The sequence below is a fragment of the Rana temporaria genome, chromosome 13 (assembly GCF_905171775.1).
Source record: "Rana temporaria chromosome 13, aRanTem1.1, whole genome shotgun sequence".
Taxonomy (NCBI): Eukaryota; Metazoa; Chordata; class Amphibia; order Anura; family Ranidae; genus Rana; species Rana temporaria.
In genome coordinates this window covers 108931355-108947457 of record NC_053501.1, presented here as the reverse complement: position 1 = coordinate 108947457, position 16103 = coordinate 108931355, and the positions used below count along the sequence as shown (strand labels likewise).

Genomic DNA, 16103 nt, shown 5'->3' with positions numbered 1-16103 from the left:
GTGTGTGTGTATACATACATACACACATATATATATTATTATTTTGGATAAAGTAGAGGAAGGGTTCCTGGAGTGTTCCTACAGACAAATATATTTGCTCATATTTATACATGTTTTGTACATATTGTCAAACTTATACATTGTATTTGTTTCCCGTTTTATACAATGTAGCTTTTTCATTGAAGCCACAGTCCTGTCCTTCATCCTCCCTCCACAGAGGGCGCTGTGGCTTTGTGCAGACGCTCTGTCTCTAGCTGTCAGGCTCTGTGGTATGACGTCACAGGGAAGATGGCGCTGCCCATGGAGCCCGGCATGCTCAGTGTGCCTGTCCTGTGTATGTGATCAGTGCTGAGCTCAGGTAAGTGTGTCCCCATCCCTGATCACCAATCACAGCTTGAGGTTTGTGGTTATTGATGGATCCTTCAGGATCTGGTGATCAGGAATGTGTTATTGTTAGTTTATATTATTATAGCTCCTGTGTATGCTGTAGTGTCTTCAGTATACATCCATACCCGCTGTGCCCATTATGAGGGGTTCCCACCATCCCTGTGCTGAGTTCCCGGGTCTGTACACCCGCTGTGCCCATTATGAGGGGTTCTCACCATCCCTGTGCTGAGTTCCCAGGTCTGTACACCCGCTGTGCCCATTATGAGGGGTTCCCACCATCCCTGTGCTGAGTTCCCGGGTCTGTACACCCGCTGTGCCCATTATGAGGGGTTCCCACCATCCCTGTGCTGAGTTCCCAGGTCTGTACACTCGCTGTGCCCATTATGAGGGGTTCCCACCATCCCTGTGCCGAGTTCCCGGGTCTGTACACCCGCTGTGCCCATTATGAGGGGTTCCCACCATCCCTGTGCTGAGTTCCCGGGATGAACTCTTGGATGGAGTGATTCTGGGGTCTCGGTGTGTTGCTCACTCTTTGATCTTTCTATTTCAGTGTCATTGTATGAGACACGGGGGGTACAGACATCCATCGGAGGACAGGACGTCCCCCTCCCCCGCCATGGCCGGGACCCCGAGTGTAAAAAGCCAAGGCATGAAATTTGCTGAGGAGCATCTACAGAGACACGGCTGGACTGAAGGTATTATTCTTTCCTGGCTGGAGGATCTCACCCTTACACCCCTCCGGTTTATTATTACATTATAGATGGCCGACATTTGTGGAATTGGGTGTCACTCGCAGTGTTTGACTTTCTATCTTTTTGTGTTCTTCAGGGAAGGGTCTCGGCAAACGTGAAAGTGGCATTTCCAAGGCAATTAAAGTCAAAGTGAAGTGTGACTCAGCGGGGGTAAGGAATGCGATTAGCCGGCTTGGTGTGCACTGTACCCTGTCTGGTATGGGCAGGGGAGACTGATGTGATGGGGGAACTGTGATGGGGGATCCCGGTTGGGGGGGGGGGGACTGTGATGGGGGACCCTGGTGAGGGGAGGAGGAGACTGATGTGATGGGGGGACCCTGGTATGGGGGACTGATGTGATGGGGAACCCCAGTAGGGGGGACTGTGATGGGTGACCCTGGTGAGGGTAGGGGGGAACTAATCTGATGGGTGACCCTGATATGGGGGGGGGGCTGTGATGTGAAGGGGGGGGGCTGTGATAGGGGACCCAGGTATGGGTAGGGGGTACTGTGATGTGAAACCCTGATATGGGGGGGGGGGGGGACTGTGATGTGATGGGGAACCCTGGTATGGGAAGGGGGGGGACCCTGGTGAGGGTAGGGGGGACTGATGTGATGGTAGGGGGGACTGTGATGTGTGACCCTGATATGGGGGGGGGGGCTGTGATAGGGGACCAGGTAGGGGAGAGACTGATGTGATGGGGAACCCTGGTATGGGAAGGGGGGGGACTGTGATGTTATGGAGGACTCTGGTAGGGGGAGACTGATGTGGGACCCAGGTAGGGGGGAGGACTGATGTGATGGAGGACCGTGGTGTGGGGGACTGTGATGGGGAACCCTGATATCGGGGGGGGGGGGGGGGGGAACGACTGTGATGGGGACTTTGATATGGGGGGGGGGACTGTGATGTGATGGGGGACCCTGATATGGGGGGGGGGGACTGTGATGGGGGACCCTGGTATGGGGGGGGACTGTGATGGGGGACCCTGGTGTGGGTACGGGGGACTGTGATGGGGGACCCTGGTATGGGGGGGGACTGTGATGGGGGACCCTGGTGTGATGGGGGACCCTGGTGTGGGTACGGGGGACTGTGATGGGGAACCCTGATATGGGGGCGGACTGTGATGGGGACCCTGGTATGAGAAGGGGGGGGGGACTGTGATGTGATGGAGGACCCTGGTAGGGGGAGACGGATGTGGGACCCCGGGAGGGGGGGGGGGGGGGCTGTGATGTGATGGAGGACCGTGGTATGGTTTGAGGGAGAATCTGATGTGATGGGGAGACCCTGGTATGGATAGGGGGGACTCTATAATGGGAGATCAGTCAGGGGGGGGACTCTCTGCTTGTGGGATATCCAATCATGTGTGACTCTATGGTGTTGGATTTCCCCCTGTAGGTGGGTCACAATTCTGCGGAGCAGTTTACCTTCCACTGGTGGGATCACGTCTTCAACAAAACCGCCTCCAGCATCTCGGTGGAGCCGGATCAGGCAAGTAGTGACCACATACAGTCTACTATACAGGCGCTGCGTCTCTCCTCTGTCAGCCACCACTTCCACCCCCTACTAATTCTGACATTCCCATCACTAGTGTAAAAATCAGCTTTTTTTTTTTTTTTTTTGCTAAGAAATTACTTGGAACCCCCAAACATTACAGTATATATATTTTATTTTTTAAGCAGAGGACCTAGAGCATGGGTGCTCAACCTGTGGCTCTCCAGCTGTTTCAGAACTACAATTCCCATGAGGCATTGCAAGCTACTGACTGTTACAAGCATGACTCCCAAAGGCAGAGGCATGATGGGACTTGAAGTTCTGCAACAGCTGGAGAGCCACAGGTTGAGCACCCATGCCCTAGAGAATAAGATGGCGGGTGTTGCAATTTTTCTTTGTCACACGGTAATTGTGCAGCGTTTTTTTTTCAAATGCAATTTTTTTGGGGGGTAAAAAAAAATACACTTTGATGAATTTTAGTGCACACAAACACAACATGTATCCCACTTTTTTGGTAAAATATAAAAGATGATGTTACGCCGAGTAAATTGATACCCAACGTGTCACGCTCTCAAACGGCGCACACTTTAAAAGGCTTTACAAGTTATAGGTCACAAGTTTTTATTTTTTTTGTGTTTTTATTATGTTTTTTGCCTTTTGGCAGGATGGAGTTCAGGTGAAGAAAGTCACAGACGAGGATTCGGTGGTGACTAACAAGAAACCCCGGAAGGCACTCACTAATCGTGACATGCTGTATGGTCGCTTTATAAAAGTAAGCTCTGGTCTGATGGGATGTAACTCTGCCCCTCCCTTCCTGCCCCGCCCCCTCCAATTTCCCTTCCTGCACCGGCCCTCCCTTTCCCGCATCTTCCATCCACGCCCCTTCCTTTCCCTGCCCTTTCCCTTCCTTTCTTTCATTGGAGTTCAGTTCTTTCAATCATGGAGGCACAACATCACATGTGGGCATTACCTATGCAAACACAGCCTGCCTAGGAACGCCCACTCCTTCTCCATTCTAACTGAAATCACTGACTCCCAACTGCCATTTCCAGAAGGGAGGGGTCAGCGGTGGTTTCCTGACATTAGGTCTTTGTTGTCTGTTTGCAGTCGGCCACGTTGTTGTCGGGAGGAGAGCAGCCGGTGGAGAAGGAATCGTCTTCAGACAGCAGTGAGGACGAGGATGAGAAGCTGAATCTGTCTTCCGCTACCAAGTAGGTGGAGCCTATCAGGGCCACCAATAGGAGGGTACAGCCGGCCCATGTAACATGCATGCATGCATACATACATTCAATCTATTTAACCAAAAGTATTGGACGCCTGACTTTTTTTTATTGGAGATTTATACAAAACTCATTTGCAGAGGCGCATTGCGGGCGGTATTACCGCGGTTTCCCATTGTTTTAAATGGGAAGGAGCGGTAAACACACCGCTCCTCTGACCGCTCCAAAGATGCCGCTTGCAGGAGATTTTTTTTCTCTCCTGCCAGCACATCGCCTCAGTGTGAAAGCCCTCGGGATTTCACATTGAGAAGGCTGGGCAGGAGTTTTTCAGGCGGTATTTAGGCACTATTTTTAGCGTTGCACCGCCTGAAAAACTCCTCAGTGTGAAAGGGGTCTAACTGGAACTAAGGGGCCAACCTCTGGAAAACAACCCCCCACACCATAATCCCCCCCCCCCCCCCCCCCCCCCCCCCCCACCATCACCACCACCACCAAATGATTTGGACCAGTGCACAAAGCAAGGTCCATAAAGACACGGATGAGCGAGTTTGGGGTGGAGGAACTTGACTGTCCTGCACAGAGTCCTGATCTCAACCCCATAGAATTAGTTCAGAGACTGAAAGCCAGGCCTTCAACGTTCAGCCCTGGTTCACACTGGGCTGCGGAAGTTCAGCTGAACTCGCACGATTTCACTCCCGCCGGCAGTCCCGATTTCGGCCGCGATTTAAGAGACATCTGTGCAGGTTTCTGCACAGATGTCAATGTAAATCGCGGCCAGAAATCGCAAAAAGTAGTACAGGAACTACTTTTTGAAATCGGTGCAGCGCTGCACCGATTAGGACAGTGTCATTGCCGGCAAATGGCGCCGATTTGAGATGCGATTTCACATGTGAAATCGCATCTCAAATCGAAGCAAAACGTACCCAGTGTGAACCTGGGCTAAAAATCAGTGCCTGACCTCACAAATGCACTTCTGGAAGAATGGTCAAACATTCCCATAGACACACTCCTAAACCTTGAGGACGGCCTTCCCAGAAGATTTGAAGCTGTTATAGCTGCAAAGAGCGGGGCCAACTCAATATTGAACCCTACGGACGAAGACTGGGATGCCATTAAAATTTGTATATATATATTAGTGTGTGTGTGAGAGAGAGGCAGGCGTCACAATACTTTTGACAATATAGTGTGTGTATATATAATATAAATAAGGGTTTTGTGATCTCTTACCTTTTCTGTTGTGATGAAGTTGCTGTGTGCCCCTCCTCGTCTTTTCTCAGACTGATTGGAACTGGGAGGGTCGGCCCTCGTTATAATATCACTTGAGCAAAGCCAATATAACGAGAAAAGCTGCAGCCTCTGCATCCCTTTAGAGGAGGACGGGCCTTGGAGAATCTCGCTAACGATGAACCTTATTGCGTGGGGATGAAGCTTAACCACTTCAGTACCGGGGGGCACTTACGCACCTTCCTGCTCAGGCCAATTTTCAGCTTTCAGCGCTGTACACAATTTGAATGACAATTGCGCGGTCGTGCTACACTGTACCCAAATTACGTTTTTATAATTTTGTTCACAGAAATAGAGCTTTCTTTTGGTGGTATTTGATCACCTCCTGCGATTTTTTTATTTTTTGCGCAACAACTAAAAAAAGACCGAAAATTTGGAAAAAAATTAAGTTTTTATTTTTTTTCAGTTAAATTTTTTGTAAATAAGTAAGTTTTCTTCTTCAATTACGGGCACTGGTATGGCGGCACTGATGATGGTTACTGATTTTTTTTTTTAGCTGTCCACTATTAGAGCCCTTTCACACTGGTGCGTTTTTGCGGTAAAAGTACCCTTTCACACCGAGGCGTTGCGCTGGAGGAGCGTTAAGAAAAGTCCTGCAAGCAGCATTTTTGGAGCAGCTTTTGAGCGCTGAAAAAAACGCTCCAAAAACGCCCCCTTGAAATGAATTGAAAACGCGGTAAATTCGCGGTGTTTTACCGCTATTTTAACGCTCCGCTATAGGCGTTTCCAGTGTGAAAGGGCTCTTAGTATAGGGTGACCAGACATCCCCAGTTTCAGGGGACAGTCCCCTGATTGAGGACACTGTCCCCGGACCAAGTCTGTCCCTGGTTTTGTCCCCAGATTGGATTTAATAGGGGGCAGGTGCAATTTTAAAGACAATCAGTGCAGAATTAAAATAAAAAAATTAAAATTACAGACCCCCGTGCCTACTAGCATAGGGGGGTTGTATTTTTCCCATTATCTGTGCCCCTTTCTGATAATCATGTGCTGGTCGGAGCGGAGGGAATATTTCTTCAGTTTCGGGTGCATGCCCATTCAGCTTCGCTCGCATGTTCTTCTGCCTTGGCTCAAATCCTGGCCAGCCACCTGCCTATCTCCTTGCCTTCCCTGGCGGAGTGATCTTCCTCCTCTCCCCATCCAGTAGTAGCCGGGGCCTGGAGAGTAAGACTTGAGAGGCTGTGAGGTGGGCGGCGACGGGCAGAGAGTCGCTGATTGCCGCCATTACTAGTAAAGAAAAAATATGTCCCCGGATTTCATTTTAAAAATCTGGTCACCTTATCTTAGTATCATTATTCATTTTATTATGCCTCGTGTTAGGCACGCAAGACCACCCACCTAGGAGTGGGAGGAGTCTAGATGATCCCTGGGAGGGTCTCCACGGCTTGTCTTTTTTTTTTTGGTGCACAGTCACGTGTGCTTATGTGAGTGTGTATATAAGGGAGGTCTATAGAGGGTAGTACACTGCTGGGCTCTGATGAAGAGGCTTTGAGCTTCGAACCGCGTCAGCCGGCGGTGACCCTTTTCACTTCCTCCATGACCTGTTGGAGTGTGGTTCCAGGTCTACTTGCTGTCGATTAAGCCTTACTGCGGTTCTATACTGCGGTTCTTTCTACCACAGTTGTGAGTAGGTTTTGTATATATTTTATTTCATTAAATTTGGTATAACGGTAATACACTAGGCTGGTGCGCCTTTGTCTTTTATTTTCTTGTCACTGATGGGCGCTCGTAGGCGGCACTGATGGGCGCTCGTAGGCGGCACTGATGGACACTGAGGGGGTGGTACTGATGGTGGCATTGCTGGGCATCATTTTTATGTTGTGCCCATGTTGCCAGTCAGTGCCCATTTGTTGGTACTGGCATCTTTTGCGAAGATTTTTTAACATGTGGATGGCAATGGGGTACATACCTGGCCATCCACATGTTGCCCCCTTTCCCTGGTGGCTTCCCTGGTAGTCCAGTGTTGGCATCCGCGGGGGGGGCTACGCTAATAAACAATCAGCGTATACCCCCCCCTGTCAGGAGAGCCACCGATCGACTCTCCTCGCGTCTCTGACACGAGTGAGGAAAAGCCGATCAACGGCTCTTCCTGTTTTACATCGTGATCAGCCGTGATTGGACACGGCTGATCACGTAGTAAAGAGCCTCTGCCAGAGGCTCTTTACCGAGATCGGAGATGCAGGGTGTCAGTCTGACACCCTGCATCACCGATCGCTGCGCGCCGGCATGTTATCCTGCAGGATGTCAATAGACGTCCAGTCCGGATAACTGAACCACTTCCCGGACGTCAATTGTCTATTGACCGGGCGGGAAGTGGTTAAAATGTGACGCGCAGACTGAGAAAAGTGATTTGCACGACCAGGAAATGACTTTCCTGGAATCTTTCTTTATTACGAAAAAAAACGCTGATCGCCGCCATAAGTAGTAAAAAAAAAAATTATTAATAAAAATGCAATAAAACTATCCCCTATTTTGTAAACGCTATAAATTTTGTGCAAACCAATCAATAAACGCTTATTGCGATTTTTTTAATTTTTTTTTTTTTTACCAAAAACAGGTAGAAGAATACGTATCGGCCTAAACTGAGGAAAAAAACGTTTGTTTTATATATTTGTGGGGGATATTTATTATAGTAAAAAGTAAAAAATATTGCATTTTTTTTCAAAATTGTCGCTCTAGTTTTGTTTATAGTGCAAAAAATAAAAACCGCAGAGGTGATCAAATACTACCAAAAGAAAGCTCTATTTGTGGGGAAAAAAGGACGCCAATTTTGTTTGGGAGCCACGTCACACGACCGCGCAATTGTCAGTTAAAGAGACGCAGTGCCGAATCGCAAAAACTGGCCGGGTCCTTTACCTGCATTTTGGTCCGGGTCTTAAGTGGTTAACATGGGAGTATATAGAAGGGGTGCCCTGCTTTAAGAAATCGGTGCTCCCCGGCTGTAGGTCCCCCAGACAGCAAACTTTAAACACTTGTAGAGGAGAACTGGGGCTACATGTGTGCCAAGTTTCATGTCCAGGGGACCTACGGCCGGCCGGTACCGGGTCCCCAAATTTACCAGAGAAATTACCGTTTAACATAGGAGTCTATGGAAGGGGTGTCCGAATTTGAAAAATTGGTGCTCCCCGCGGCGTAGGGGCTACATGTGTGCCAAGTTTGGGGTCCATTGGACCTACGGCCGGCCGGTACCGGGCCCCCAAAGTCCGGGAGATCAGGCGCAAAAAGGTGACTCGAGTATAAGCCGAGGGGGCATTTTCAGCACAAAAAAATGTGCTGAAAAACTCGGCTTATACTCGAGTATATACGGTATATAGATATAGATGGATATATCTATATATTATTATTATTATTATTATTTTTTTTTTTTATCTTTTGTGGTTTTCTTTTAACCATTTTGTTTTGTTCCAACAGACTGACCGATGAAGACCTTGTAAAAATCTGTGGGGGGCGCACTGCTCACAAGTAAGATTCCACACTCATATCATAGATAATATAATATTAGATAAATGCGATGCACAATAACAAAGTAGGTCTTTTATTACAGCCATAGTCATCAGTCTTAATCTGTAATATCATGTCACTAATTTGTGCATCTCGGGAACAGTCTAGGAAAGTTTCAGAAAGCAATCCTTGCTATAGGCCAGTGGTCTCAAAACTTGTGGCCCTTAGCTTGCCTTTATACTGCCCTTCGGGCACTATTCCTCCAACTGACGCCAATGATGGGGGGCACTATTCCTCCCACTGACGCCAATGATGGGGGGCACTATTCCTCCCACTGACGCCAATGATGGGGGGCACTATTCCTCCCACCGACACCAATGATGGGGGGGCACTATTCCTCCCACCGAAACCAATGATGGGGGGGCACTATTCCTCCCACCGAAACCAATGATGGGGGGGCACTATTCCTCCCACCGACACCAATGATGGGGGGGGGGGGGGGCACTATTCCTCCCACCGACACCAATGATGGGGGGGGGGGGCACTATTCCTCCCACTGACACCAATGATGGGGGGGGGGGGCACTATTCCTCCCACTGACGCCTATGATGGGGGGGGCACTATTCCTTCCACTGACACCAATGATGGGGGCACTATTCCTTCCACTGACACCAATGATGGGACACTATTCCTTCCACTGACACCAATGATGGGGGACACTATTCCTCCCACTGACGCCAATGATGGGGGGCACTATCCCTCCCACTGACGCCAATGATGGGGGGGCACTATTCCTCCCACTGACACCAATGATGGGGGGCACTATTCCTCCCACTGACGCCAATGATTGGGGGGCACTATTCCTCCCACTGACGCCAATGATTGGGGGGCACTATTCCTTCCACTGACACCAATGATGGGGCACTATTCCTTCCACTGACACCAATGATGGGGGACACTATTCCTCCCACTGACACCAATGATGGGGGGGGACACTATTCCTCCCACTGACACCAATGATGGGGGGGGGCACTATTCCTCCCACTGACACCAATGATGGGGGGGGGGGGCACTATTCCTCCCACTGACACCAATGATGGGGGGGGGCACTATTCCTCCCACTGACACCAATGATGGGGGGGGGGCACTATTCCTCCCACTGACACCAATGATGGGGGGGGGCACTATTCCTCCCACTGACACCAATGATGGGGGGGGGCACTATTCCTCCCACTGACACCAATGATGGGGGGGGGGCACTATTCCTCCCACTGACACCAATGATGGGGGGGGGGCACTTTTCCTCCCACTGACACCAACTGTTTCTCCCCCTAATACCAAAGCATCGGCATTGTTTACTCCCACTGTGCACATTACGGCCCCCCTAAAGTCTGAAGGACAGTAAACTGGCCCTTTCTTTAGAAAATTTGGAGACCCTCTGCTATAGGCCAATAGCACCAGAAGAAGTCTGTAAAACTGGAATTTGTACAAAGTAGATAAAAACAGTGCAAAAATATTTGAAAATCAAATATTAGTACATGATAAACATGCATATTTTTATACTGTCTGACACCTTCTCTTGGATTTTGCAAATGTCCAATTTTCTTACCATACTTCAATAAAAATGCTTTGTGCACACTTGGAAAAAAGCATCCACATCCGCATAGCGACCACCTGAATTTGAGAGATCAGAATCAAGGACTTGGGCTTGACAAAGATGTTGGTTTGCAAAAATAAATAAATTCATGCCTACAGCATTATTATTTATATATATATATATATATATATATATATATATATATATATATATATATATATATATATATATATATATATATTTTTATATACTTATATTTATTTATATTATTTTTTTCTTCCCAAGGTTCTCAATTTACATTTTTTTTTTTTTCTGTTGTAGAGGAGCCAGGCATGGCCTGACAATGAACGCAAAGCTCTTAAGGATTGAAGAACAGGAACAAGCTTTCATGGAAAAATACAGGAAGGAGAAACCAAACAAAGAGCCAGCTAAACTGTCCTTAGAAAAAGACGTAGAGACTGCAAGAAAGAAGGAAAAACATAGACTGGGTATTACCAATGAAGACCTCTCCTCCAACACCACACAGCGTAAAAAGAAGAAAAGGAAAACGGTCAACGGTGAAGAAACTTTGGAGGACAACAGAACCAATGGGTTTGAGGAGCACGTTCCTTGGAAAGAAGAGGACACCGTTGCATCAAAGAAAAATGTGGACAATAAAGGGTTGGTAGATGCTTTTAAAAGTGTAGCTTCTTCAGAAACCAAATTGGAATACTCAAAGAAGAAAAAGAAAGTCAAAGATGTTGACCATGCTCGTTCTATAGAATATGACGTGCAGTCATCCAAGGAGGCTAACGATCTTGAAGACCATGGCCAACCTTTAGAAGATGATATACAGTCATCCAAGAAGAAAAAAAAGAAAGTCAAAGAGGCTGACCATCTTGAAGACCATGCTTGTTCTATAGAATATGACATGCAGTCATCCAAGAAAGGAGTCAAGGAGGCTAACGATTTTGAAGACCATGGCAAACCTTTAGAAAATGATATACAGTCATCCAAGAAGAAAAAAAAGAAAGTCCAAGAGGCTCACCATCTTGAAGACCATGCCCGTTCTATAGAAGATGACGTACAGTCATCCAAGAAGAAAGTAAAAAAAGAGGCTCACGATCTTGAAGACCATGCTCAACCTGTAGAAGATGATATACAGTCATCCAAGAAGAAAAAGAAGAAAGTCCAAGAGGCTCACCATCTTGAAGACCATGCTCAACCTATAGAAGATGACGTACAGTCATCCAAGAAGAAAGTCCAAGAGGCTCACCATCTTGAAGACCATGCTCAATTCATAGAAGATGACGTACAGTCATCCAAGAAGAAAAAGAAGGTCAAAGAAGGGGCTGACCTTCTTGAAGACTCTGGTCAACCTCTCGAAGACGGTGTACAATCGTCAAAGAAGAAAAAGCGGAAAGAAGAAGGGAAGGATGAGACAACAGAAGAACTTACCAATGGTCATCAAGAATGGGCTCCTTCAGAAGACTTAAGTCTGTCAAAGAAGAAGAAGAAGGCAAGAAGAGACCTAAAAGAGAGGGTTGAAGAGGATGAGTCTACAGAAGACTGTGTCCAATCTCTGAAAAAGAAGAAAAAGCAAAAGAAATTAGAAGAGGTTGATGAGCACATGTCCATAGAAGATGAAGTGTGCCAAACTCCAAAGAAAAAAAAGAAGAGCAAAAACAAATATAGAGACTTTTCCAGCCCCGGTGAGGAGCCGGAACAAGATGTAGATGACACTGAACATACGATTAGGAGTAAAAAGAAAAAGCGGACAGAGTAGTCTCCATAGAAGATTGCCCCATTGTTAAAGTTGAAAATTTTAGTTTTTGTTGAAGGTCCAAAAAAAAACACAAATTTGGGTGAATTAATTTTAACATACAGTGGAACCTCGGATTGCGAGTAATGGGGTCAACGAGCGTTTGGCCTGAAGTGGTGGGGAGCCAGAGCCGAATGGCGGCAATCGGAGCTGTTCGGAAAATTTTAGAAATGCTCCGTTCCCAAGCCTTTCCGAGTTCAGCCGAGGTGTCCTCGGGCCTTTCCGAGTGTTTGAGGCTCTCCGGCGCCCCCCACCTCTGGCCACATGTGGTATTGCATGCCATTGAAGTCAATGCGGAACAAATTATTTTCGTTTCCATTGACTTCAATGGGGAAACTTGCTTTGCTATGCGAGCACTTTGGATTACGAGCATTCTCCTGGAGCGGATTATGCGCGTAATCCAAAATTCCACTGTATTTCATAGCAGCTTACCTGCATCGATTGTATTATGGAGGAGCACCTTGTTGGGTCCATATCTGAAACTGCTGATTTGGAGGCAAATGATTGCAAGCCCACAGGATTTACCGATGTGTGGAAGCTCGGATACTGGCATCGGATCATCCATTCTCCTCAACATGTACAGTACAGACCAAAAGTTTGGACACACCTTCTCATTCAAAGAGTTTTCTTTATTTTCAGGACTATGAAAATTGTAGATTCACACTGAAGGCATCAAAACTAAATTATATTTCATATTCTAGGTTCTTCAAAGTAGCCACTTTTTGCTTTGATTACTGCTTGGCACACTCTTGGCATTCTCTTGATGAGCTTCAAGAGGTAGTCACCTGGCGCAGCACCCCATCACTCTCCTTCTTGGTCACATAGCCCTTACACAGCCTGGAGGTGTGTTTGGGGTCATTGTCCTGTTGAAAAATAAATGATGGTCCAACTAAAGGCAAACCGGATGGAATAGCATGCCGCTGCAAGATGCTGTGGTAGCCATGCTGGTTCAGTATGCCTTCAATTTTGATTAAATCCCCAACAGTGTAACCAGCAAAGCACCCCCACACCATCACACCTCCTCCTCCTCCATGCTTCACGGTGGGAACCAGGCATGTAGAGTCCATCCGTTCACCTTTTCTGCGTCGCACAAAGACACGGGGCTCTATTGTCGCATCCAACGCTGTGCAGACTATCAAGTAGAAAGGAATTCTGGGAAGTCCCGTAGGTGGGGGGGTACCTTTCCACAGACATTTCTTGAATGTTTTGACAGTTTTATAAAGTTGGAGCAGATAAAACTTTTTTTTTTTTCTTTTAAAATCAATCTGTAACTATACAATGGCTTTTGTACCATTTTACTGTATGTATATTTTTAAACCAAAGTTGAGTTTTTCCTCCTGGCTTTGTGTAAAAGTACGCTGATCTAAAGGAGAATGGTAAACCGATATGAGAAATTTATATATAATTGCAGTGTTACGGGGGGGGGTGTAATAAAATGAAGGTTGACCAATTCTGACATTTCTCTCCTACATGTAAAAATTAGGGTTGTCCCGATACAGAGTATTTGCGGGAGTACTTGTACTCCCGCAAATACCCCCGATGCCTAAATAGAATACTTGCCCCCCCCCCCCCGCCGTAAATCGCAAAGCCGCCGCCGCGTTAATCACCGCACGGGGAACATTACAGTCAGCTTTCGTTTGAATAGCTGTTTCCCCCCCCCGCGCGCATAGACACTCCCCCTTGCTCGGGATTGGACGGATCTGTCCAATCACGAGCAAGGGGGAGTGTCTCTATACACAGCGCGGCAGGGAAAACAGCTTATTCAAACGAAAGCTGACTGTAATGTTCCCCGCGCCGTGGCGGCATCATTTAGGTACGGGGGACACGGCTGCAATATGTTTGGGGACATGGCTGTTATACGGGGGACATGGCTGCATTTTGGGACACATTTTAAAAAAAGGATCGGTATTCGGTATCGGCGAGTACATAAAAAAAAGTATCGGTACTTTTACTCAGTCCTAAAAAAGTGGTATCGGGACAACCCTAGTAAAAATCATAATTTTTTTTTCTGCTAGAAAATTATATCGAACCCCCAAACATGTACAAGATATCCTTGATTAACCACTTAACCCCCTGACCATATTGCTGCCCAAAGACCAGAGCACTTTTTGCGATTCGGCTCCAAAACATAATTGGCGTCTTTTCTTTTTTTTTTGGTACTGCGACATTATGGCGGATACTTTTGGGACCATTGGCATTTTTATAGCGATCAGTGCTATAAAAATGCATTGATCAGTGGCATTTTTATAGTAAAGGGGTTAACACTAGGGAAAGGGTTAAGTATGTTCCCTGGGTGTGTTCTAACTGTAGGGGGGGTGGCGTGTCCTCACTAGGGGAAATGACTGATCACTGTTCATACATATATGAACAGAAGATCAGTATTTCCCTCCCTGCTGACAGGACCGGGAACTGTGTGTTTACACACACAGCTCCCGGTCCCCGCTCTGTAACGAGCGATCGCGTGTGTCCGGCGGCGATCGTGCCAGCTGGGCACAGGAGCGAGCGCCCCTAGTGGCCGGCGCGAGACCCGACGTTATATTACGTGCTCTCGCGCAGGGGAGCCAACCTGCCACCGTAAAACGACAGCAGCAGGTCGGCAAGTGATTAAAAACCTGCTCTGGGGCGAAAGTTCATCTTCCAACAGGACCATGACCCTAAACACACAGCCAAGATAACAAAGGAGTGGCTACAGGACAACTCTGTGAATGTCCTTGAGTGGCCCAGACTTAAACATCACCGGAGAGATCTGAAAATAGGTGTGCACTGATGCAGCCTTGGAGTAAGGCTGTAACATGACAAAATGTAGAAAAAGTGCAGTGCAGCTGCAACACCCGAACAGAGGGGAGGTACGAGCTGCCAAGGGAGGCTGCAGCACCCGAACGGAGGGGAGGTACGAGCTGCCAAGGGAGGCTGCAGCACCCGAACGGAGGGGAGGTACGAGCTGCCAAGGGAGGCTGCAGCACCCGAACGGAGGGGGAGGTACGAGCTGCCAAGGGAGGCTGCAGCACCCGAACGGAGGGGGAGGTACGAGCTGCCAAGGGAGGCTGCAGCACCCGAACGGAGGGGGAGGTACGAGCTGCCAAGGGAGGCTGCAGCACCCGAACGGAGGGGGAGGTACGAGCTGCCAAGGGAGGCTGCAGCACCCGAACGGAGGGGAAGGTACGAGCTGCCAAGGGAGGCTGCAGCACCCGAACGGAGGGGGAGGTACGAGCTGCCAAGGGAGGCTGCAGCACCCGAACGGAGGGGGAGGTACGAGCTGCCAAGGGAGGCTGCAACACCCGAACGGAGGGGAGGTACGAGCTGCCAAGGGAGGCTGCAGCACCCGAACGGAGGGGAGGTACGAGCTGCCAAGGGAGGCTGCAGCACCCGAACGGAGGGGGAGGTACGAGCTGCCAAGGGAGGCTGCAGCACCCGAACGGAGGGGGAGGTACGAGCTGCCAAGGGAGGCTGCAGCACCCGAACGGAGGGGGAGGTACGAGCTGCCAAGGGAGGCTGCAGCACCCGAACGGAGGGGGAGGTACGAGCTGCCAAGGGAGGCTGCAGCACCCGAACGGAGGGGAAGGTACGAGCTGCCAAGGGAGGCTGCAGCACCCGAACGGAGGGGGAGGTACGAGCTGCCAAGGGAGGCTGCAGCACCCGAACGGAGGAGGTACGAGCTGCCAAGGGAGGCTGCAGCACCCGAACAGAGGGGAGGTACGAGCTGCCAAGGGAGGCTGCAGCACCCGAACAGAGGGGAGGTACGAGCTGCCAAGGGAGGCTGCAGCACCCGAACGTAGGGGGAGGTACGAGCTGCCAAGGGAGGCTGCAGCACCCGAACAGAGGGGAGGTACGAGCTGCCAAGGGAGGCTGCAGCACCCGAACAGAGGGGAGGTACGAGCTGCCAAGGGAGGCTGCAGCACCCGAACGTAGGGGGAGGTATGAGCTGCCAAGGGAGGCTGCAGCACCCGAACGTAGGGGGAGGTACGAGCTGCCAAGGGAGGCTGTAGCACCCGAACGGAGAAAAGGTTGGAGGTATGAACTTGCCGAGGGAGGCTACAGCACAGGAAGGGAGGGGACGTAGGAGCTATGACTTACCTCAATAACAAACTAAAGATGCAGCCCTTCATCATTCTAGCATGCCCCAAAAAAATCTCAATACCAAGCTTAGGGGGAGT

General features: G+C 48.8%; 1 protein-coding gene across 2 annotated transcripts; it reads left to right on the top strand.

The window, feature by feature from the left end:
• The first annotated feature begins 251 nt into the window (after positions 1-251).
• GPATCH4 (G-patch domain containing 4) lies at positions 252-11981 on the top strand. Of its 2 annotated transcripts, XM_040332266.1 has the most exons (9): positions 252-358; positions 938-1082; positions 1216-1289; positions 2514-2606; positions 3274-3381; positions 3717-3820; positions 8522-8572; positions 10470-11325; positions 11398-11981. In XM_040332266.1, exons 2-9 carry the CDS (start codon positions 947-949, stop codon positions 11911-11913), a joined length of 1938 nt encoding a protein of 645 aa, XP_040188200.1. In that variant the 5' UTR covers positions 252-358; positions 938-946; the 3' UTR covers positions 11914-11981. The 2 variants fall into 2 exon arrangements, with proteins under 2 accessions (XP_040188200.1, XP_040188199.1); XM_040332265.1 differs by having other exon boundaries at positions 10470-11981.
• Positions 11982-16103: the final 4122 nt, after the last annotated feature.

Coding starts and splice junctions, on each gene's coding strand:
- GPATCH4 (XM_040332265.1), top strand. CDS start 947: ATGAGACACGGGGGGTACAGACATCCATCGGAGGACAGGACGTCCCCC. Junction 1,290..2,513: donor TGAAGTGTGACTCAGCGGGG/GTAAGGAATGCG, acceptor TTCCCCCTGTAG/GTGGGTCACAATTCTGCGGA. Junction 3,382..3,716: donor TGTATGGTCGCTTTATAAAA/GTAAGCTCTGGT, acceptor GTCTGTTTGCAG/TCGGCCACGTTGTTGTCGGG.